Genomic DNA, 24,447 nt, shown 5'->3' on the forward strand with positions numbered 1-24,447 from the left:
GTCGAAGACGGTATCAAAAACGTCGCGATCGAACGGACATAATTTCATGCACTCGACAATATTGCCGGAGAAAGAGCGCGAATAAGTGATGTGGAGGGGGTGAATTATTTACGAAGCCCCGCCTCTTTCTCGCGGCGGCCCGCCTATTGATCGCGGTGGGCGGAGTCATCTCCCCCCGGTGGACGTTCGGCGCTAGCGGTAGTCTTCAGTCGTTCACAGGTCGTCGTAGCAACCGAGCCGGGCCGCGCAGTGTTGTGTAGTTGAGCAGTGCTTCCTCGAACTGAGTAACTTTTGAGCAATTCGAAGATGATACAGTGATTCAAAAGTGATAAATATTTACATCTTTTTTGTGATGGTTGGATACCGGTGTATTTGCTGACTTTGTACCCCATCTGTTAGTTTTGTGTTCACACAGTGGTCAGATGAACAATAAAGTGTGAAACCCCATGCTGGACGCTCCGACTAGCATGACAGTTCTCAACCTGCATCGACTCCCGTCGCTTCCTAGCAAGATGGACTCGGAGCAAGAGAGTCCCAGCAAGACGTCGACGCCGAGACAATCAGAATCTCCCAGGATCAGCTTCAGCGTCGCGGCGCTCCTGGCCGACACTAGGCCTAGACGGTCGCCGACACCGGTGCTGGCGTCGTCGGAGGACGGAGTCGAGGATGACGACCAGGACGACGACGCCAGCGGGGCGGAGGACGATGTCGACGTGGAGGTCACCGAAGGACCCAGGTCGCCGCCGACGTCTGTTTCGTCCTTCCTACAGCAGCAGCAGGCTGCGCAGGTCGCCAGGTTGATGATGCCGGTAGCTCCTGTCAGGCCGACTCCCTTCAGCGCGTTGGCGGCGGCAGCGGCTGCCTACAGCGCGGGTCTTCAGCAGCAGCATCCCCAGAGCTGGGTCCACGGCCACTACCCAGGGTCGCCCGTGTTTCCGAACTTTGGCGGAGGATTGTCAGGCTCTCCAGGTAACTAATACCTCAATATCCTTATATACTTCGTAGAGCATGTGTTTGTTTAGCAAAATACAAAAAAAATAAAATTAGTACCGTACTGCAGGTAAGGTATAATTTATATTTATCATAACCAACAAAACACTACAGTTTCCATCACGCCGAATTATAAAATAAGTTAATTTGTTGGAGAAACCAGTAAAAATATAAAATAATAAGTTTACAGAATAGTTAAATGATTTGAGGATGAGGTGTATTTTCTCTACATAATAGTTTAGAATTAAAGTTTTTCTTGAAAATCAACAACAACTTATTTTATTTTGTGCCTTGAATCCATTTAAAATGTAAATATCCAAATCAACAACCACCCGTTTAGGAGGTTACAAAATCGAGTTAAAAAACATTATTTATAGCAATAAATTATGACTCAATTCATAATCATTAACATAAATCTTACCCTAAGGAGTATTACTGCATTCGGAATAGAAATTATCTGTTTATATCCTAATAGGAAAACGTAAACTTATAACTCATCCATTTTGGTCCTAATTTTGAATTTCCAATTTACAGTACGTAGGTTTTTGTTTATCTATCAACATATGGTAGTTCAAATGTGAATGAAAAATGCCTTTTTTGGCTTTTAGGATAATATTTGCACATTTTAGCCTAAAAATTTCACCAGCCTAATTTGCTAACTCTACGTTTTCAATTCTAATAAAGAAACTAATGTTATATTTTTGTACAGAATAGAAGTTGATTTTGAAGTGTATGTTTTCCATTCTTAGAACACTCTAACATTATACACAAAACAAACGGTCAGTATTTATTTTTGTCAGATATAATCAAGGGTAAGTAACAAATGTTAATATTATACCGGCAGGCTATAGCTACGCATGTTTATGGTATATCGTATACCGTGTGATAATAACTCTGCTAAAAAATTATCAACAATTTTTTTTCATTTGCACCACCCTGTTGTGTATGAACAATGCGCTGCGATATTTAAATTTTTTTATAATAAGGTAATTTTTCCTCACTAAAGTTTTGTAGTGACGCCAATTGAAAGATTTTATTTATTTGCAGTTGCATGTATAAGATTACGGAACACTGGCTAAGGGATTATTATCGGTTAACAGAATATGAATATTTTAAATATTATAGAAAATCTGAAAAGCTTCTAGTTCATAGGAATTGGAATTTCAAAAGGTTGTTAAAACAATATGTTAATATATGTGATAAAACTGAACTCCCAAAAACCTTGGAATTTTCATGGCGCTGCACATTGAACCATTGACTATGGATGATTGTAAGCCTCTCATTGGAAAATTTGTAGCAAGTTGTGTATTTCATGTCTTGTTTTGTGCATTGTATTGACATGTAACCATCTTATTTTGGAGTGTACACAATTTTCCATTGTACCGCTTCTTAGAAATATAATTTGGATAATAACTACAGTAAACCCCAATCGTGGACCCCATTTATACGTACTCTAGTTAATCCGGACAACCATATGATAGCAATCTGTAAACTACAGCAAATTTAGAAATGCACTACTTCACCACACTGTCAACTGCACTTTTGTGTTGCACGTTTCTTAATTGTTTGCAAAAATGTCAGAATTTTCTATCCAAGTGGCTTTTTGTAAAAGGTTTCATTACAAGGGCTCCTGGACAGTTTCGGACTAGTGATAAATGGATTCAAGCTAAATATATTTTTTATGACTTTAATTTATCTAGGCAATTATCCTTCAATGACATTGGATTATTGATGTTTACCGTAATGTTTCTTTTAAATCAGCTTTTTATTAGTTGATTTGGTAAGATTTGTTTCCAATGTTTTTTACAATATTGTTAACAAGTAAGTAATAAATTCTACGTTAAAAAACAAACTGTGTGTAATTTAGTTCTTCATTTGAGCATTGCACGAGTGATTTATTTACGTTCCATATACCCCTTCATATCAGATACATCAGTGATATCAGTTACAATGGTATCAAGCTTACAATGTACGATATAAGCTACAATATCAGCTACAATATCAACTATACAAGAGTACACACAGTGATATAATGTACACAGAGTACGATATCAGCTACAATATCAGCTACACAGTGATATCATGTACACCACGTAGATATCAGCTGCAATATCAACTATACAAGAGTACACAGTGATATCATGTACACCGAGTACGATATCAGCTACAATATCAGCTACACAGTGATATCAGGGTCAGCCACAGTAGCCGTGCCAGTCTGCCATCTGCCCATGGTCTGTCATTACTGCCAGTTTATCTGTGGGAAGCTGGTAGTTCAGACACGAGATTGCCAGCAGCTGATTTCAAATTTGAACCTCAATAAAGCCAAAACGATCGATACAAACCTCAACTACAGTCCTTCTGGTTTCCAATTTCGATTAATCTTCCGTTTCGATTTGCTATCGCATTTTTTACAGAACATTCGATTTCGAAAATGATTTTTTTTTGCGATTTGGTGATGTAAAATGACAACATACATTATGCAGCCGATAAATTTTATAATTAGTTAATAGAGTTTTTGATTTTATAGAAATATACCTAAGCCCTATGAGATTTGCATTGAAAAAATCATTATTAATACTGGTTAACACCAAATGTTAACATTCGTAACATGATTTAAATTCATGAGGCTTATTTAGGAGCACACGTTTGGCTGTTTTGAGAAAATACAATGCTGTTTGGAAAGTAGAAGTTTTATAAACATGTAATTGTATTTGCTGACAGTTTTATAAAATCCCAAAGACTTTACCTACAAATGAGCTGTAGCTGGCATATCGGCTCCGCATATCCTATGATAAGTATGATGCCACATTTTCCTTAGTTCCATTTTGAAACAACTTTATTTACATTAAAATTCCACTTTACAGCAATGTATTAAAACTGCATTTAATATAAATCCGAATGCTTATCTTATTAAATTATATTGAATATTTGACCTCCTCCCCTCAAAGATAAATTTTTTACTTCTTAAAATAAAATACTGAACATAAAATTAGTTGTTGCCAGACTATTAAGTTCGTTTAGCATTTTATTTCGTATTAAATTCTTGCAAAGCTATGTGTATGTTTTTGTAAGACTATTACGTAGAATTCACTTAATAAAGGATTTTATTTGGTATTAAATACTTGCAAGAGTTTGTGTACAAAAAAATAAATTGTTTTAAATTGTGTTTAAAAAATGTTTGGGGATTTAAATTATTGTCTTGCTGTTAAAAGGCTCGTGTTAAAGAATTTTTTAACTGTTTTAAATATTACACAATTAGAATGTATCCTGATTCTAAGCAACTCTATCGTAATTCTTAACTTTATCCATCGCTTAAAACCAGTTGATAAAGTTCGTTGCACTCACCCATAAATTATTTGTCATAAATCTACCAAATCTAGATTGTTTACTGAAAAAGGTTGACAAATCAGCAATAATTTTGAAATAACGCTTCAAATCTCAATAACTCATAGTTAAGAGGGGTTAATTTGGATACAAAGCAACATAGAAATATTCGAGATAAGGTACAACGAGTAACATTATAATAACAATTTACAGAGATTGCGTAAATTATAATTAGTCTGTGGCGCCTTGATGTCTGAAGCAATTTAAACATAGATAACTCTTTGAATTGGGGTTAAATGTTGAGCTCTTCAATTCCAACGCGAATATTTCATTATTTCTGCAAACGCTAGGATTGTATTAATATGTTTTTGTGATTACTAAATGTTTATTTATTTTGTTGGGTAAAGTAAAATGATTAGTTGACATCTCAATTTCCAAAACATATTTTAAATTCTCCTGAAATTGTAAATTCATATTTATTGTTAATTTAAGTTATTTTGGGAAAATAAATTTAGGTGACCAAACAATTAACACACACTTGAACACGGTAAAATATTCTTGTATTCTCAGATATTTATTCAAAAAGCAGGAAGCAAATCTAAATTGAAACCTTTAAAAAAACCCACCAAATACACTAATGACACCTTTTAACCAAATATTATATGTACGAAGAAATGCAAAGGCTCTTTGTACTAAAACAGTATGTCAATTGATTGATAGAATTTCCAACCCATATTTTAACATATACAGATCATTGTATTTCGATTGCATTACATACTTCTTTTACATGTGCTAAACGCTCTTTTTGGGGGGTTTTGTAAGTTTCTAATGCTCAACCAAAACTCATTTTTGAATAAATACCTTCTCTAGGCTTAAATAAGACCTCATTAACTGATTCCATTTTCATTCGGGCCCAACAAACATTCTTTGACATGTTGAATTCCTCTTTGTAATCATCAAAACACAAAAGCACATTGGCCTATCAAAAACATTGTTAATACCCAGGAAAATATCGGAGAAGATGGACTAATTTTCGATATTTAAAAGCCTTTTTGTAAGATCAAACACGTTCATAAGATGCCACAGAAAATGTCTATGTCGGATTCAGTTTCCTTCAGATCCAGCAAAATTTCTTTCGCAGTTTACAGACATAAAAAAAAACTCAATGTTAGATTATAAACTTCTGTATACAACAATTTGTGGGAGATATAATATAGCTTTGGAAAAAAAATAATTTTACATACCAAACATCTTTCTTCCGACACGGGAAATACTTAGAGGTATTTAGATGGATTCTTTAGACCCCTACCTTCTTTACACCCCTAAATAAGTCATTCGAGGCGTATTCTATGTTCTTCAGACACAGGCAAAATTCATTGGTTATTACTTATTCTCTGCAGACCTGATAAATTAAACTCTTTCTTCAGGCACAAGAATTCCTAGATGTATTTAGATGGATTGTCTAGACCCCTACCTTCTTTACACCCCTAAATAAGTCATTCGAGACGTATTTTCTGTTCTACAGACACAGGCAAAATTCATTGGTTATTACTTATTCTCTGCAGACCTGATCAATTTAACTCCTTCTTCAGGCATAAGAAGTCCTATAGGTATTTGGATGGATTGTCTAGACCTCTACCTTCTTTACACCCCTAAATAAGTCATTCGAGGCGGATTCTCTGTTCTTCAGACACAGGAAAAATTCATTGGTTATTACTTATTCTCTGCAGACCTGATAAATTTAACTCCTTCTTCAGGCATAAGAACTCCTACAGGTATTTAGATGGATTGTTTAGACTCCTACCTTCTTTACACCCCTAAAAGTCATTCGAGACGTATTTTCTGTTCTTCAGACACAGGCAAAATTCATTGGTGATTACGTATCCTCTGCAAACCTGGTAAATTAAACTATTTATTCAGACACTCCTAGAGTTTTATTCAAATGGATTGTCTAGACCCTCTACCCTTATTATACCCATAAAAAAGTCATTCGAGGCGGATTCTTTTTTCTACAGCCACAGGAAAACCCCATTGGCGATTATGTGTCATCTGTATACCCAAGAAAAGCTCATTACTAGATTAAATCCTTCTTTGGATATGGATAACCTTTCTTGGTGAATTTTTATTTTTACACACACAAATAAGGTTATTGGTGAATCACAAACTATTTTAGAGTTACTGATGCACAGCCTTTGATGTTTTATAACCTTGGTTCAGTATACAAATTAAAGGTCAGAAACTAAATAGAGCTTCTTTCATTCATTATTGCACCTACATTAATATAAATTAATACCGACAAAGACCTTATTAGTATCAATTATGGAGTGATAAGCAAGAAGACGTTGGCGGCTGTCCAATGATAACGGATATTTCCGGCCTCTAAGCCGTTTCTGGGACAGTAAAACTAATTAATAATATTGATTTCCGTTTTTTTTTTTTTACATCTGATTGCGTAAAAGATTCAACCACTTTGTTTTATCGATTAGTTTTAAAGTGAGTTGTATTTGGATTCTTTTGACATCATAAGTTAGACCACTTATTTACACTCTCCCTTGTATAATTAATTGTGTTTTATTTTTTCAGTGGTGATGGGTCTGTAATTGTTATATATTATTTTTCCTTTTTACATATTTTGTAGTGAGGGTGATGGAAATGGTAAAAATATTAGTTTCAATGAAAATATTCTACCATTTCAAACAACATTGTAATAAACAACGAAGATTAAGCAATTTTAATATCGTCATTCTAATTAAAACCATTAGCAAAGTTTAATTTTGGCCAAGTCTATAGTTACCGAATATTATTGTACACACGTGGTACCTACAATGAAGGTATTGCATGGAAATCGATGTAACCTCTGTTAAAACCCCTTGTTTAATTTAATTGTGTGTTTACTAGGTTCCTAATTAAGGAGTAGATAGAAATATTTTGGAAATCGTCAACAGTTGGAAACAGTTATCGAAAACATAGAGGTTATAAAAAGGACAGAAAAAAGTTAAGCGTGAACAGATGAGCGTCTTGTACAAATTCGTTTACAGTTTAGATCACATGAACTGAAAAAAATCATATTTATCAGAAGAAATTATGAAGTTGTTTTACGTAGTTTTCGTTCACAAACAATATTTAAAGTTTTTTTCATACTAGGTTATTTCCAATTTTAAAAAAATCCACGAAATGTTATGTAGGCTAACTTTTTTATAATCAGTAATGGAGAATGTAATCTATAATCCCTTATTTACAAGACTTCTACCATAAATCCTGATTACCATTTTACTGATGTTTGTTAACATTAAATTCAACTTCAACTAAGTTAACAATACAGGAAATAACAGATTGTTTCACAGTTTATAGTGCTGTAATAGTTTACAGTTACTATTTAATTCACGATTACTAGCAGTTTCTTTGATAAAGGTGTTTAATTAATTACATACACTAGTATCCAAACGTAGTACTGCATTTTCCTCGTGTTAGTTTAGTTCTATTCGAACTACTTGGGTACCCAATTAGTCCGGATTAATGGGAGTTTAGTGTACCTACATCTCAAGTGTCTCAGTACTTACAATTACTTAATTAAAAAACGTAGTAAGTGTGTAAAGTAGTTAATTTGTTTTGTGCATCGTGTGCTCAAAATCTGTAACTTTTATGTGAGTTCTGTATCTAATAAGAAACATTTTAACACTACAGTTTTCGTACAGATTTTTACTTCAACGATATTTTCTTTGTCCACTTCAATACCTCTTATTGCTATATTGTCAGTGTTTTTATCCCTAGCTCGTCGACAATTGGCTAGCGCTCCCCTAGTGCCACTCACGGGGCTATGGGATGGGGCTATTTGGGGTTGGGGCTACATTTAGGGTTAGGGGTTGATCGTTGTGATTGGTGGAACCCCGTGTGGTTACAGTAACAGACATTAAGATCCCTTTACTGCAGATGGTAGTTTTTGTCGCCGGTTTTATCCAGGTTCCATTAGTTTTGAGATAAGTAGGCTGTCATTTAGGATGATTCAGTTTAATTACATGGTTTTGTTAATTGAATTACTGCATCCGCTATTTCCTAGTTAGTTTATTTGATTTGATTTTACAATATAGCTCGATGTCATGAAGAGTTTTATTTATTGGCATTTTTAACATTCGGTTTAGTAATATACTAGTAAAAAATAAAACGATGAAGTAGTAATAATATTTTAACTCATACTACTCTGAACAAGTTAAAATTTTTAAATGTAAGTTTCTAATTTACATCTAAAGTTTTACACACACTTAAATCAATTTAACTACTTTTAATGCTTCACTGATATAGTTAATTTTACTCCTGTTCTATTTTCTAACACTCTTCTTCCTAACTGCTAGTAGGAAACTAAGACCATTTCCAATACGAACCATCCTATCCTTCCTTCTGATATCTTTTAAGCTAATTGAATCAGAGTTTTTGAAAATCTCACTAAAATTGAAATATTCTCTATCCAATATTTTAAAATGTTCACTTTTGCTCTGACAGTTTCCAAAGTAATTTTAGAACGGAAATGTTTATATTTAAGCTGTTAAATTTGTTAAGTCATCAAGTCAACGGGTTTTTAATCTTGTTACTCCTAAAAGTAATAGAATCACAATTCATTTTTACCTACTACTTAAAGTATATTTAACTCTGTTCACTTATCTCCTAGTATTCTTGAGGTCATTCAAGACGGTTAATTCCACTTAAAATTTTATATTACCCTAATAGAAATAACTTACTTCCTAGTCTGGTAACCTAAATGTAATTGAAACACGGATAAGGTTTCAATTACTTGACACAAGGTATATAAGGTTTCAAAAACTTAACTGTTTATACTGTTGACGCCATCCAAAACAGTTCAATTCTATTTATCTACTCTTGGCCACCATAAACACATTTTGTCCCTGATACTCTTGGAGGAGTTCGTAGCAGGTTTATCTTACTCCTGATACATCTAATCTTTATTCTTAACAGGGACGTACTATTTTAAGTAATTGAGTGAAAGTTCAGCTTAACTCCTGATGCACCAAGCGACAATCTATCGTTACTAATCAATTCAATATCATCGATGTGTATAGTCTAACACATATTTACTCCTCGTAGTACTCTTAATAACAAAAACACAGTCCAGTTTTACTCCTAATACACTATTTTTAATTGATACACATTCAGTTGTACTCCTGATACGTATGACAGTAATTACCCCAGTCCAGTTCGGTTTTACTCCTGATACACTCATTTTTAATTGATACACACTCAATTGTGCTCCTGGTTTTGAAAGTCATTGAAACCCAGTTTTGCTCCTGATGCTCGTAATCCTGTTCATTGAAGATAAAACCGGCATAATCTTCCACTATCTGACTACCGTGGCTTCGGTAGCCCAATAAAGAAGATCCACGGCGACCACACAACCAAGTCGTTACGTGGCCTGGTCGCTGTGACTGTTAACGACTCAACGACTCCCGGACAAGTCATTTCCGAGTCGTTCAACTTCCTAATCGCTCAGATGTACAGAATAACTCAGTCTTAATGAGTATTAATTATCGGTTATGGCCGATTATCCCAGTGTCGGACCGACAAATAACGCTCGCTGATAAGGAGATGGCCTTTCGAATGATAACACTTCCAGACCCCCTCGACCACATTCCGGGGCGAGAAAAAGTTAGAGATAAGCTGTAAAAACGAAAATATACGAGATTTGGAGACGGTTTGGCAATCTGTTTTGGTGACCTAATTGGTTGTGAAATTCGTTGGAATGAAGTAACAGTTGTTCTTTGTGTAGTTAATGACACTTTAGTTCATGAACTGTAGTTAACTAAAAATTTGTGAATCCAACCAACTTAAAATGTTTTGTTAGTACAGCTTATCCCAGTCTCATTGAAAAAGTTGACAATTCTTAACTCTTTAAGTAGCCATTGACTGACTTTTGATTGAAATTTGAAGCTTGTAGAGACGTGTTTCATTCCCAGGAACGTTTAAATTAGCCGATGTCAACTTTTCACTCCTTAGTATTTTAGGATGAGATTTAAAAAGGCAAGCAATAACTTACAAACACCTAGTTTTTCCTACTTTAAATAGTTTTAAAGCTGGTTTACAAACAAGGAATTAAGTATTAAACAACAAAATTCCTCTTCATCTAGCGGACAAAAAGCATACCTGAAAATTGTCTGTACAACTGTTTTAAAAGAATAGAAAATCCATTAGGTTTCTTTGAGTATGTTTTAGCCGAACTTGAAGTTAATAATCCCCCCATTGAACATAAAAAAACATTAGCTTAAAGAGGAAATTGATGCAATCTACAATAATTTATGTAAAGTTTCATTTACGGTGGGAAAATAATGTTATACCGTTTAAATAATGTTTAGAACAACACGATTGGAGACAACATAGCTGTTCACAATGTAAAAATGTATTATAACTACCAGAACTTTACACAAAAGATACTAAGATTGTTCACTCAATGTTGACAAAGACACCATAGTTTTACCCCCGAAAATGTGACAACATATACCTGTACAACATAATAAAATTTCAAATCACTACTCAAACAATCGCCCTCTAAAACTCCATTGTTCCGAAGCAGATCGATTTAGCCAGGTGAAAGCCGGAGTTAAATAGATTACCGTGCAATCGCTTCATTTGGCGGCAACGTTCGCGGCATTTATCGCGTTAGGCCGGCGGGAAATGAGAGAGTTTTGCCGCCAAAACACCGTCATTAAGCGTCATCATAGCGATTTGTTAGCCGAGATCGACCCTGCTGCCATCTGGACGCTGTTGGTTTAAACCCGAGGTTTTGTTTAACAATTAGCCATTAGGCAAAATATACGTTGCGGGAAAGTTTATTAGTTTCGAATCGGTGGGCGGCGCCGGCGTTAATCGGTAATTTAGATTAATACTCGATTTCGACCATCGCATCCGAATGGCCGTGGCGAATAGGTAAAGTGGGCCGTGATGTCTTCATCGATTGCGAGATATCGCATCGAACGGTGCCGACCCCGAATTGGAATGCAAATAGACGGGTCGATCTGTGTGTGAAATTGAGCGCCGCGAGTTATGATTCGATACGAAATTGCGTATTCATAACTTGGTAATGGCTCTATCTGTGGAGGCATTGACTTTGGATATGGGAGAATTCTTTACGAGTAAAATGTGAAGTTTGGAGGCGTGTTTCCTGTTGACTGTTATTTTTGGAATATCTCTAGATTTGTTAAATTTAACTAACCCACCGAAATTTTTAAATAGTAGACTTATAAAAAAATTGATGTATAAAATTATTGTGGTTTGACAAATATGCAGCTAATTGTTAATAGTAAAACTATAAGAATATATTTTTTCTTTTTTTGACATTTTATAAATACTGAGAAGGAATGTATAATCAAGAAATATCACTTTGGCACCAGAATATACTGTTCTGCTGTATTTATGTGGCGTAACCGTGAATGAACATGCCAATGTACCCAGAACCCCTAGGGGGATGAATATTTTTACAACTTAATGTCTATCAAAATCTCCTGCATTCACGAAAAATATCTTCAAATGTTCATCTTTGGAAATTAATTCCACTACACTTGTTGTATATGGTTTTATTTGGTAGAGTGTATTGTGGTAAAAGAAAATGTTGGATTGTAGTTAAAAATGTCTTACAGTTGTTAGTACAAAATTTACCGTTCACATAATTGAAATACTTGATCAACTTGGTACTTGTTATTAAATCAACAGAATGAAAATACTGATACTTCTAATACTTTTACATTTATACTGTTAACTCATAAGACAGTAATTTACTTATCTTTACTTAACTTAACTAACTACCATCTTTTCGTGTGTTTTTCGTCTTGTAAGTAGTATAAGTGTACGTATATGTTTTAAGTTTTATTATACGTATTTTTATACACTTTCTGTTCAAATAATTGAATGATTTAATCCTGATGATGACTTGAGCAATTTCCCCGGTGAACGACGCCACACAAGATTCCCTGTATTTCCTGCCAAGACCGCTGAATGGTCGGTTGTCCGTAGGCCAAAAGATCGCAGTCATTTCCAAATTAAAACTATTCCCAGAGGGATTAAGTCCAATTAATTAAACAATTTCGGAGCGCCGGGCCCGCGACGCGCCTTTTTATAAACGTGTCGAGTGAAATATCGTCGGAGACGCTGGTATTTGGACAGCCTCTTTTAACAGTGTAATGGGGCTTAATGTCAAGCCTAATGGAGGCTCACGAACATGTGTTTTGAGTTACAGACCAGCTGTTTTTCACCTCTTTAGTAGCCTGTGTGTGCCGTTTGGATAAATGTTTCGTAAACATCTTCAAGTTTTGTAAAGGTTAAGGCGTTTGAAAATATTATTTACACCCCTAATGAGCTTATATCGAATCAAAATTTAATATTTTGTTGAATTATTAGAGATTAATAAGTAATTTTCAAATATATAGTTATTTTAGATTTAAGTAAAATCGATGGCTATTTCCTATTGCTTAAGTATTTAACTTTATTTTTCGACAGGTTAGAAAACTCCCGTTTTCAAAAGACAATAATATCACTCACCTAGCCCATCTACCGATATACCCTAACCTAACTGGTGGATGTAACTGTTTATTAACACAAACTCATTAACATTAACATGTAAATCGTTATTTGGATTCGTAAATTAACAACTTTAAAGTTAAGGTAAATTTTTTAAATGTAGGGTAAACATCGAAACACAAGTGTTAATGGACATAAACATAAATGAAATAGAATAAGGTGTAATTCCAATGTTGTTTTATAGTTTGTATAGCTTTATAGTAGCTCAAGCACTACCTTTAACTTTTTATACTAATGGATCAGCTGAAGACACTGTTCAGATATGATTCTAATTCGTAATGCGTAGTGATCCTTGGTTTTTAGTTATTTCTTCCAATTGTATAAAAAACCCTGATTTTGCAAACTTCTCCTTTTGTTTTATAAACTAAGAGTAAAATACAAATTCCAAATTTACTTTAATACAATAGTAAAATCTGTCAAGCATTGGTTCACATCCAAACCGGACAAAAAACGGCTAAAAATTTATCAAATTTTACACTAAGATTATCAGTAAACCTCCATCCCAGAGTTAACCAGCTAATTACACATAATTACAATCGTGTAACACATAGAGTTTTGTCAACTGACTTTATTACTCCGTGTACGAGTGTTACGTAAGCTTAGCTCCCGAGAAAGCGCAGTTTATGTACCCTGATTCTGCTCCGAGTTGCTTAACAGTTGACAATAAAGGTCTCTTTCTCACGCGTCTTAGCTAACGATCACAACAGAACGTCAATCATTAAGAAATTAAGTGTCAAGGTGTTCGTATAAGGTAAAATGTATACGGAATTCATTCTAAAAAAAATCCGGTTCGAAGGACCAAAAATTATCCGGTTCGAAGGACCAAAATTAATTTTGTTCAATGGATAATTTAATGTAGATAATGTGGTAATCTATCTATTAAAATGATTAAACATACTCGGTAATCATTAGGTTTATCATATTTTATGGATCAACTGAAGAATGTTTTTAAGATAATTTAAATTAACACGAAAATCGTTAAGATATTGCTTTTCCCCAATGAGATAGTTTAAGGTTTAGATATTCAAACAATTGAACTATACAGCCTTCATGAAGACACAGCTTATTTTATGTCCGATATCAATTAGAGTAGCAATTGACCGAAACATTGTACAACTCTAAATGTGTTTAGACGTTTCGGAATCCAAAACAAACGCAGGGGCAGACAGACTAAACGCAGTAAATGAAGGGTGAACGGGAATTAATCGCGGGGAATTAGTGTTGGCCGGTAAAAGAACGGTCTATTTTCACCACCGGACCATTGCTCACCGGCTAAATGGTCGAAATGGAATCCGGCTTGAAAAAACTCGCGTGAATTTTTGAAACGAGTCAAAATGATGGATCGAGCGCGGCCGCACCTAGCCAAAATACCTCGTGGCAGCTACACCGACTCTACAAACAATATGATTTATCGATCTACTAAATACTCTCGTTCGAATGGGCCAACTCACTTAGTACCGACGTAATGGAGACTGTTAGTTATGTTTAATAGACTCTTTAAGATGTTTAACGTTTATGATGATTGAGGTGTACATTTTGTGCCGCTTTCGGATTTGGCAGTTTATGCTTCGTGTAGTTGGAGCAATTAATTTGGAGGTGCACAAGAAGTTGTGTAGTTTTAGAATTTGTTGAATGCTATTAACCGAGGTCTTTTTAAAATTGTATACATTTTAGAATTGTCCAAGCAGCTGTACAATTCACATCTAAAGCGTATTTTTATTAGGTAGATAATTAATTAAAAGCCCAATAACAAGTAGCATCTGAGTCCAAAATCTATCCTCAATATTATTATTAATATTCACATAAAAGGCATAACAAATTTGCACTGATAAAAATACCCAGTGTGTGTTTGTAAATTCGAACAAAACACTTCTTAAATGCAAATTTATGAAAATCCATAATCCTCCAATATTTGTTGCATTCATTACTTAAACTATCTGTATACACTAAATTAGCCTATAAATTAACTTAATGGATTTTTAACATAATTTATTTTTAATGTTACCGATTTCCAATATTTTGTTGTTGTTTCAATTACTATTTCACTTAACTACTATGTGCCATTATGGAACGGGTACAAAACTAAGGCGTGTTAAACCTAATACAAAAATGGAAGATGATTTTCAGAAAATTGAGATACCTTATGTAGATTTTTGTTAATAATTAGTCAGTATAATAATAGCTACTTCCCTATAGGGAAATTCGCTAAAATCAAAATTATTTTTAAAAAAGTGAACGAGGATTTATTTAACTTATTTGTTTATAAGGTATTATTATAGTGATTCAGCTTGAGCTGAGCTATTTTCATTCACTGTGAAGAAGTAGGCCTAGTTCTTATATTATGTACAAGTACTGTATTTTACACTGTATAAAATGCTAGTTCTAACACTAAACATATACTATTATAATCAATTTTCTTAACTTAAATTAACACAGATTTCAAATTAAACCGTTCAAAATTTCCTCCATTATTAATGAAAAGAAGAAAAACATTTGGTAACCAGTCTTAGTCACAAAATTGAAGATAACCTTCTACTCATAGTTGCCCCTATTAATTTTTACTGTCTTGATGTTATTTGACACATTACTTTCTGCTCTACACAAAATCTTTCCTCAACCATCGAAATACAACAATTCACATAAACAATACAGAACTCCGTAAACAAAAACACTTTTACAAAGTTATTCCCACACGTCCAAGTCCACTGCCACTTGTACGCAAGTCGGATGTGCCCTATCATTAACCTACGTGTATACGTCAATTACCCTGACGTAGCATTGTAGGCAATAGAGGGCCAGAGTTCACTGGTACAATGGGCGGTCAGTTTGACGATGGAATCGCAAATTGGGTCTGTTTGAATGCTGATTAGTCGTAAACGTCGTAAAGCAGTAGACTTCCGTATCTCTTGGTACAAACAACCGAACGAAAATATCGATATATCGATTATTCGATAAATATTTTGGTTAGGTAAGGTTAACCTAACCTAACTAACCAAACGATATATCGAATAAAACAATCGAATAATCGATATTTTCGGTTGTTTGTGCCAACAGATACGGAAGTCTAACCAAGCAGGGAGCTCGATACCAACACAGTTTGATAGCCTCGATTACAAGAGTAGGAATACGTTAGCTGTCCCCTAACTACTTGAAATGAGTAGTCCGGATTAGGGGTTATGGGGTCAAGTATATTAGTCCTAGTATAGACAAAAAGAATTATATATAGACCGTCAGCTGTGCTGCGGTTACCATAGGTTCTGGCGCACACCGATGGGAGCACCATGTAGTTATGGTACGCGGTACGTAGCTACACGGCCTCCCAGCGGTGTGCGCCAGAACCTATGGTAACCATGGTAACCGCAGCACGGCTGACAGTCTATATTTTTTTTTATCTATGGTCCTTGTTTTCCTTGACGGTTACTGGTTCTTAAATGTACCATTTTCCTGAAAACAGCTGTCGAGGCTAGTGGTCAAAACTAGAAATTACAAATCACGAAAAAACGAAACTTAAAAAATCTACCGAACATAAAATCTCAAAACCCAAACGCGAAACCTTAAATATCGTTTACAATATTTAGGTGGTTTTAGGGGAAAAAAATCTATCACCACTTGACCCTTACTTTTAAATTAATAGCTCAACAGCTGATTAAGCAACATACATTAAATAAAAAAATGGTTTGGTTTACTTCTCCTCAAACCACCTAAGTATGGTAAACAGAGCATAGGTAACTTACATGGTAAAAGTTAACACAATTTGCAGGAAATAGGTAATAAATGTTTACTATACAGTTAAAACTATAAGAAATTGACTCTTTTCGAAATACAGTGTTCAAACCTTATATTGTTGAGAATCGTTTACCTTTGAATGGTGGAGGGAGAATTCTCGTATTGTAATATATGAAGCCTGTTTATATATTGTACGTTTTTATTTGTTACTTTTTATGTCGACTAAATGTTGATTTTTAACGAATACTTTAGAATTTTTACTTCACTCTTTTCACAATAAGAGTAGGAAACAATAGTTTAAAAATAGATACTTATATTCAGTTAGTTTTAAAGTTGATAAAATAACAAAATAGGAAACAACAAAACGCTCTATACAAAAAACTAGACAGTAACACACAAAACTTCATTTGATCCCACTAAAAGTAACTACTAAGTATACTAAAAGTAAGTACTAAGTATACTAAAAGTGATATGTTTAATCTATGATATACCTCTAGTGATATAAACTAATTCCGTATGAACCTACAATCAAACAATATCCAAACAGAAACCCGCATAATTCTCAACAAAATAAAGTCAAAAGTCTATAAAATGGGCAGTAAATTAACATGCAATCGAATTGAAACTTCATAAACTTCACATTCAATTAAGATAAGATTACGCAACCAAATACATCACTTCAGTTATTAAATAAACTAAACCAGTGGAAAATTATTACGTACTAATTGGACCGTAAACTTTTACTACGTTTAAAATTTCATAATGTTACCTCTCTGTTACGTACTCTTGTAATTCCCGGACCCAATTAGAGGTAAGTTAATTGGCGAACGTTAATTGTTTTGAGGCAGACAAATGTATCGAGATATGCTAATTGGGACAATTATAACTAGCTGATGTCTCCTTGATAAGCGCAAGGCCAGGTTTATATTTCATTTGCAGGTTTTCAATTCATTGCAAAGTGAAACGCTATTTGTACAACTTTATTTATAGTTGGTTGCAATTTACATTTCTACATTAATTTTCACGAATCTGAATTAAAAACGTTTTGAATTTTGATAAAAGTTTTAAGAGGGGATTGTAGATTTAACTAAAAATTATTTTAAAACAGAAAGTTCTAAGGTTACTTTAATTTATTATTTTGCACAGCTGTTGTGAATGTTTTTAAAAGTTATTATTAAAGCAGTTAACCTTATTCGAAGCGAAATACTCTAAGATCCATTAATACAGAGCCAATAAAAACAAAAAACCGATTCACTAAAAAGAAGTTTTTTTAAGAAATCTTTATTTTTATGTACACAATGAAACAACACACACAAGAAACAATAACCACCTTCGGTAAGCACATCTAATTTGGTAGATCAAAATTAAATTTAATACAATATAGTTCTGTACCAGATTATCTTAATTTAATAAATTCAAATTTAGCTTTAATTTTTTTTTTACATTTTGCATAGTAGGTATGGTTTAAATAAAATATGTAGGCTAAAACACATTAAAATTGGAGGTGGTAGAGTTGAAACAAACAAAATATTTAACAGCTTGAAGAACCTTTTAGAATAGAAGATGTTGTTTTTAGTTCTGAAATACGATGAAATCAACGTAATAAAGTTAGTTTAAATACATTTTTTAGTTTAAAAAAGTCTTCTTACAAAACCAAGAAAACTTGATCCTATGGACTTGTTGATGAATGAAAGATGATTTAATGGTTTAAACACAACCGTACACAATTATGGTGGTAAAAAATACACACACTCTAATGTATGAACAAAATACACGTACAAACGTCAAAAACTTGACCGCAACAACCAGAAGATTATACCCGATTTAAATATTTAATACAAAATGTAATATAACTGAAGTAAACAGTTTTTAATTACTAAAAGCAACGAATCTTATCCTAATGCACCATATTATTGCCTTCCACATTTTGTTGTAGTCTTTAAACATAGCGTTAAAAAGTTCTGAAAACATCTGTTTACAGCTTTTAGTGGAAACCCAAATTTATGTTGTTAACATTGACCAACTACTACTATTCGTACATTTAAACAAAACTAATCTTTGTATTTTAAACAATCGTTGTTTAAAATACAATTTGTTGCAATTTCCAGTGTAAATAAGGCGTACTAGTCTAATTGTACATCTAGAATAACAAACTAATAGATTTTTAACACTCACAAACACTTTTATAAATTTAATCAACAACAAGAACAGTAAAATGACGTGAATGTGGAGACAAACCCCTATTTACAACCACATTTAATCAATAGCAAATCAAAATGGTAACCATCCACTCCAAAACTGAACAATCTTTGCAAATCAAAACCATAAATCCCGCCAGTTTGACCAATTACACAGTTTTGACTCATCCCTCAGCCTCAGTTAATTAAGTGGTATTGTCCCAAACAGCTGACAACTATCGCTGAGGGGATCGGACAAAGTCTACGATTTCAGCTGCTCCAGGTGTGCCAACCGTGTTTATTTGCATAGAGGTCCTAATTGCACAAAACGTCTACGTAATTTCTCCATCTTTAATTGACTGGTCTATAATTGACTGGTCTATAATTGACTGGTCTTTAATTGACTTTGTCGTTTAATTACATTTGACAGGTGTGAGTGCTAATTAGGACTATTTTGATAGACGCAAAACGAATGGTTCGACAAAAAGATGTCATAGGCGTAAATTATGAGCGAATTTGTTCCAAGTGTAATTAATTTGGATTTTGTAATTTATTTGTTCTTGATTTAGATATGAGCTACAAATCAAACTGGATGTAATTACGCTGGGTTAATTTGTTTGCTTGCATACTTTGTAATAATTGATAGTAGCCTACATACATTTGAGCACGAATGAAGTTTAATTTATCCTCCATGAAATCGCTGGTAATAAGTTTGTAATTACAGGAAGGTTGTCATTTTAAATGATTAAGGAAAACTCGTTAAATCATATTGTATTCACTGATACATATTACATCTAAAACTGAATGAAATGCTAAATGATGAGTCACAACAGTTTAATACGAGTAGAAAGGTATATTGTAGGCAGGGAAGTTTATTTTTAGGAATTCATAAAGATAAATAAAAGATGAGATGATAAAATATTTTACATTGAAGAAAAAAAATTATTAATTCAAGAGGTTTGCATTTTGAAATAGTGTTCCTTGGTAAAATGGGGTTGGATCAGTCTTTGTTCAAAATTATAAAAAGCATTTAACTCATAAATTATTCTTATTGGGTTATACTACAACGAATGTCTACTGCGGTTATTTCTGTAGTAGATAGCCACAAACTAAAAAAGACAAAACCTGACCATTGTTACTGAAATACGTAAAATATATCTACACTAAACCTGCGTTTTCAGTTGAATAAAATTTCACTTTTACTCAAATCCATTTTAATGATATTTGGCTAGGTCTCTGATACGAGGAACGAACAAAAAACCGTAAATAAAATTAAGAAATATACTAAATGCCATTAAGACTATGTAAGTAGTTGTTTCTTCGTAGGAAAAACTACTGTAACTTTTTCATCAAGTTTGCAACAATTGCAGTGCGCACCGTCCTTCTAAAACTTCCTTCTCTTAAAATGTACTACTAGTAGGTGAAACTAATTTTTTCCCCATAATTCATTTCTTTTGCTCCAAAATTCAACTTATTTCTTGTTTCAGACTCCAACAACGGCGAACCACCAAAACTGAAGTGTAATCTCCGCAAGCACAAGCCCAATCGGAAACCTCGCACCCCGTTCACAACCCAGCAACTTCTCAGTTTGGAGAAGAAGTTCAGAGAAAAGCAGTACCTCAGCATTGCTGAACGTGCTGAGTTCAGCAACTCGCTGCATCTCACTGAAACTCAGGTATGTCACTGACTGTCATATTAGAGTAGAACCTCGATAACAAGTGCCAATTTTGAATAACATTGATTTTATATAACCTAATCACTTGTTATTGAAACCCTCGATCAAGAGTTTACCTTGACTAGAAGTACTGTATAGTAATCCCCACGATAAACTTACTATCGAGGTTCTACCGTAGATATATTGAGATATGTTGGAACCGATAAACTAGTGGTTTGAGATCACAGGAATTCTATCCTAGAGACTGGTTTTGAATCTGGGCAATCACGAATGATGGTTAACCTTGTGATGTATTGACCAGATCATACGGAGTCCCCATAAGTTGTAGATTCGCCTACATGAAAAAAACATTGGTTTTGTCTGGTTAAAAATACTTGCTCTGGATCGGATTACTCTTTCCAATAGATTTTATGTGTAAAAAATACTTGAGATTTAATTTATTTGCACAATGTTGAAGGAGAAAGACAAGTTTTTCCTATAAAATAGATTTTGTCTTAAAATATTGTTATCAAAGATTTGTCTGATTATTTTAAATTATAATATATTTTGACACATAACTAACTCATACATCTATTCCAGGTGAAAATATGGTTCCAAAACCGACGAGCCAAAGCCAAGCGTCTGCAAGAAGCTGAGCTGGAGAAGCTGAGGATGGCTGCAGCAGTGGCGGCGAAACCTCACCACCCCCTCTATGGCCCACCACCCCCACATCTGCAGCACTACTTCCAGCATCATCCTGCTGAAGCGCTGCTGCACCCCCACATGGCCCTGCTGAGGCACCCCATGGCTCACCTGATGGGCCCCATGCCCCCCTCACATCATCCCCCTCAGTCGTCTCCAGGACCCCCACCGTCCACTGCAGCGGGCGCAGCAACCCCGCCGTCGGGGATGTCGTAACCTGCAGTCGCGAGGTGCAAAAACTGAGACTAACTACCGACCCATCGCGTTCATACGTTGATTTTTTAAAAAATTAAATTTTCGTTCCTTTATGATTATTTAACATTTTTTCATAATTTTTTGTTAAATTTAACCAACATTTCAAGGAACAATTTTAAAAAGTTGAATCGGTTGAATATTTAATTTATGTGCCACAAGTGTAGATAATTTTACGTTGTAAATAATCAAACGTGTGATTATTTAAAACAACCCAGGTGTAGAGACAAAGTTTCCTGAACATTGTGTGATAAAATGGACAATTTATGTACATAATCGTTGTCTATCTACTGTGTAAATATGTTTCGAACTTTTGTGTATATCCTGTATAGTATGTATATTTTAGGTTAGTGATATTTCAAACAGCTATTTCTGAAAACGTTTTCCACTTGTTGCTGCTGACAAAATTTACTTTTTTGGAACTACATTTTAATTTAAAATTATGATTTTTGTATACGATTTTATGAGTTTTTTTGACGAACCTTACAATCTAAATGGATTGGTTAAACATTTCTTAACAAAGTCTGTATTATGTCGCCAATCATCCTTCCACGGTGTTTTGTTCAATTTTCTCATTACTGGAGTCAAGCCAACATTATACAGTACTGCGTTCAATCGTCGCCATTGTTTAAGTCTAACAAGCGTTCATCTAAAACTGTTCCGTTTCGAGATTAGAAAGTCTCTCTATGGCTAATGAAGTTGTTAAAATACTTAAAATGTTAATGGAACTCTAATTTGCAATTTAAAACAAAAACGAAACTTTACATTTATGGAACCAGGTAGTATTTAAGCAGTAAAGGTATAACAGTCTTTATCATTAATTAGCTGGCCAACGTGGTCCATTTATTGAAGTTTGTCAGCTACAAAAGATTTCATCGTCAAAAAGCAGTGTTGAAAACCAAATGATGATCGTGTTGTCTAAATTATTTTTTCACGATACTTATCCTCTTACAAAATATCTTATCTATAATTTTCCTTTAAATGTTTTGCGATTTCAGTATTGCATTTCCAAACGTAAGTTCGCCATTTGCCATGAGACTTACGAGTCTAAAAATGTATTTGCGTCCTTATTTAGTATTCGGTCGTCAGACCACTCCTAATTGTAATTTTGTTACCGCAAAGCTTTATTTATTAAAACATATTGTAAATATTGCAATCCATTATCTACTTAAATGTACTTAAGTGTAACTAGTGTACGAGTATTATTTTCCCGATTTTAAATCTGTTCACAATTTGAAAGGGAAGAGCTATAGGTTCATAATCATTTCTGAAGTTGTATTGTTGTTGGAATCAATATGAAATGTAAGTGCAAGTGTAATTGAGCCATTGTAGTGACATAGATATGTGCCATTTTCTATTGTATAAAGTGTAAATTACGCCTTCTTTAGACTTTGTAGATCTAAAAGTGGTTTATATTCTTCAAAAGTGAACGAGACAAAAATAAACTATTGTGAACCTACAAATGTTTTAATTTTTCAATCCGTTGTCCACTTTCTATATTGGGAAACATCTGTGAAATGTGGAAACAATCTAAATATATAAATTGAGATAACAAGTTTAATGGCACTGCCATTGACTATATACTATAAGTGTACTTGCACAATGTATACTATGGATAGTGTCAACTTTAACTTCAATACAACTTCAATAGGGGCTCATCCAGCTGTGTAGAAAATGATAAGAAAATAATAGAAAATGATAAGGTGGTCAATATGGCCACCTAATCACCTAACTTCTTGTGCCTGATAAGAAAAATGTATGCATATAATTGTATTCCCAAATTATCAAACATAACAATGTATTGATTGGAAATACAAATTATCTGGATATTTCTTAGAATTTTAGATTTAGCGATTTAGCACAGTGTTATATTCTTAAGTGTTTAAACTTCAGTCTAGATTTTTATTAAGAAGAGTAAAGTATTAGAGTAATTGTCGACAGATTTAAAAGGATGATGAAGACACATTTTTTGCCTTAATCATTGTATCAACCAAATATCCAATTATTTTTAAATGGATTATATTATAATTCTTCCAGCAATTTCTTACCTGAAGGCAATTTCTTATCGAAATTGAGCTTTGGCATTGTATTTGTCTCTTTAGTTCTTTAAAAATTAAAAGGCAGGTAAAGAAAAAAATTATGACATACATAATTTGTGATTCAATTGAAAATTCCACTTTTCTTTAGGATAAGAAACCTGGATATATCACTGACTCTCTAGCACAATTCCCTAATGTGTCCATCCAAGATCTTTTATCATACGTTTTTTAGGGGTCTCTCCTTTGCTTCCAGAACACCCCAATCCTACCTAATTAAACTCAAAAAAGTCCTCTTTTAAAACTTTATAAACATAGAACATCTTGAAATTCAATAACGCCTATCTTCTCTCAAAATTCGTCTATTTGAATGGAAGCTCTTTCCTTTTCTGACACCCCTTCATGGTAGCTGAGGGTTTTTCCTTTTTAAATTCAAATTTCACTAGAATAGTGAAATTCGATCAAAGACAACTTTATCCCAAAATAACTTCAAACTTCAAAACACCAAGAAAGGTCTCGAATAAACCCTATCTTCTGATATTCATTCTGTTCGTGCTCTTTCTTTTTCTGACAACCCCTACTAAATTCAATTTTCTTCCAGGATACTCCAATCCAACCAACTCAACTTCATCCCGAAATTTCCGTTTTAAAACTGTAAAACATAGAACATCTTGAATTGCAATAGAGGCGTTCTTATTTTGACAATCGTCTATTTGAATGGCAGCTCTTTCCTTTTCTGGCACCCAATGGTAGCTGATATATATTTTTTGACAACCCCTAATAAATTCAAATTTTCTTCCAGATCACCCCAATCATCCAAACTCAACTTTAACCCCAAAGTCCTGTTTTAAAACATCAAAACATTGAACATCTTGAATTTCAATAACGTCTTTTTTCTTTTAAACGTTGTCTATTTGAATGACAACTCTTTCTTTTTCCAGCACCCCCTAATGGTTGATGAAACATTGCTCTGCCCCTCCCACTGAACAAGACTTGTTGTAGACGG

At 33.9% G+C, this 24,447-nt stretch overlaps 1 protein-coding gene across 2 annotated transcripts; it reads left to right on the forward strand.

Annotated features, from left to right (window-relative positions):
* On the forward strand, window positions 1-24,447 carry LOC128993275 (homeobox protein MSX-2). 2 transcript variants are annotated; one of them, XM_054417076.1, is made up of 4 exons: window positions 1-969; window positions 20,285-20,472; window positions 21,052-21,383; window positions 24,383-24,447. In XM_054417076.1, the coding sequence occupies exons 1-3, from the start codon at window positions 447-449 to the stop codon at window positions 21,367-21,369; spliced, it is 1,029 nt and encodes a 342-aa protein (XP_054273051.1). In that variant the 5' UTR covers window positions 1-446; the 3' UTR covers window positions 21,370-21,383; window positions 24,383-24,447. The 2 variants fall into 2 exon arrangements, with proteins under 2 accessions (XP_054273051.1, XP_054273043.1); XM_054417068.1 differs by lacking the exon at window positions 24,383-24,447 and having other exon boundaries at window positions 21,052-22,868.

The sequence above is a fragment of the Macrosteles quadrilineatus genome, unplaced genomic scaffold (genome assembly GCF_028750875.1).
Source record: "Macrosteles quadrilineatus isolate MER2022 unplaced genomic scaffold, UCM_ALF_1.0 Scaffold_1__1_contigs__length_201487025, whole genome shotgun sequence".
Lineage (NCBI taxonomy): Eukaryota > Metazoa > Arthropoda > Insecta > Hemiptera > Cicadellidae > Macrosteles > Macrosteles quadrilineatus.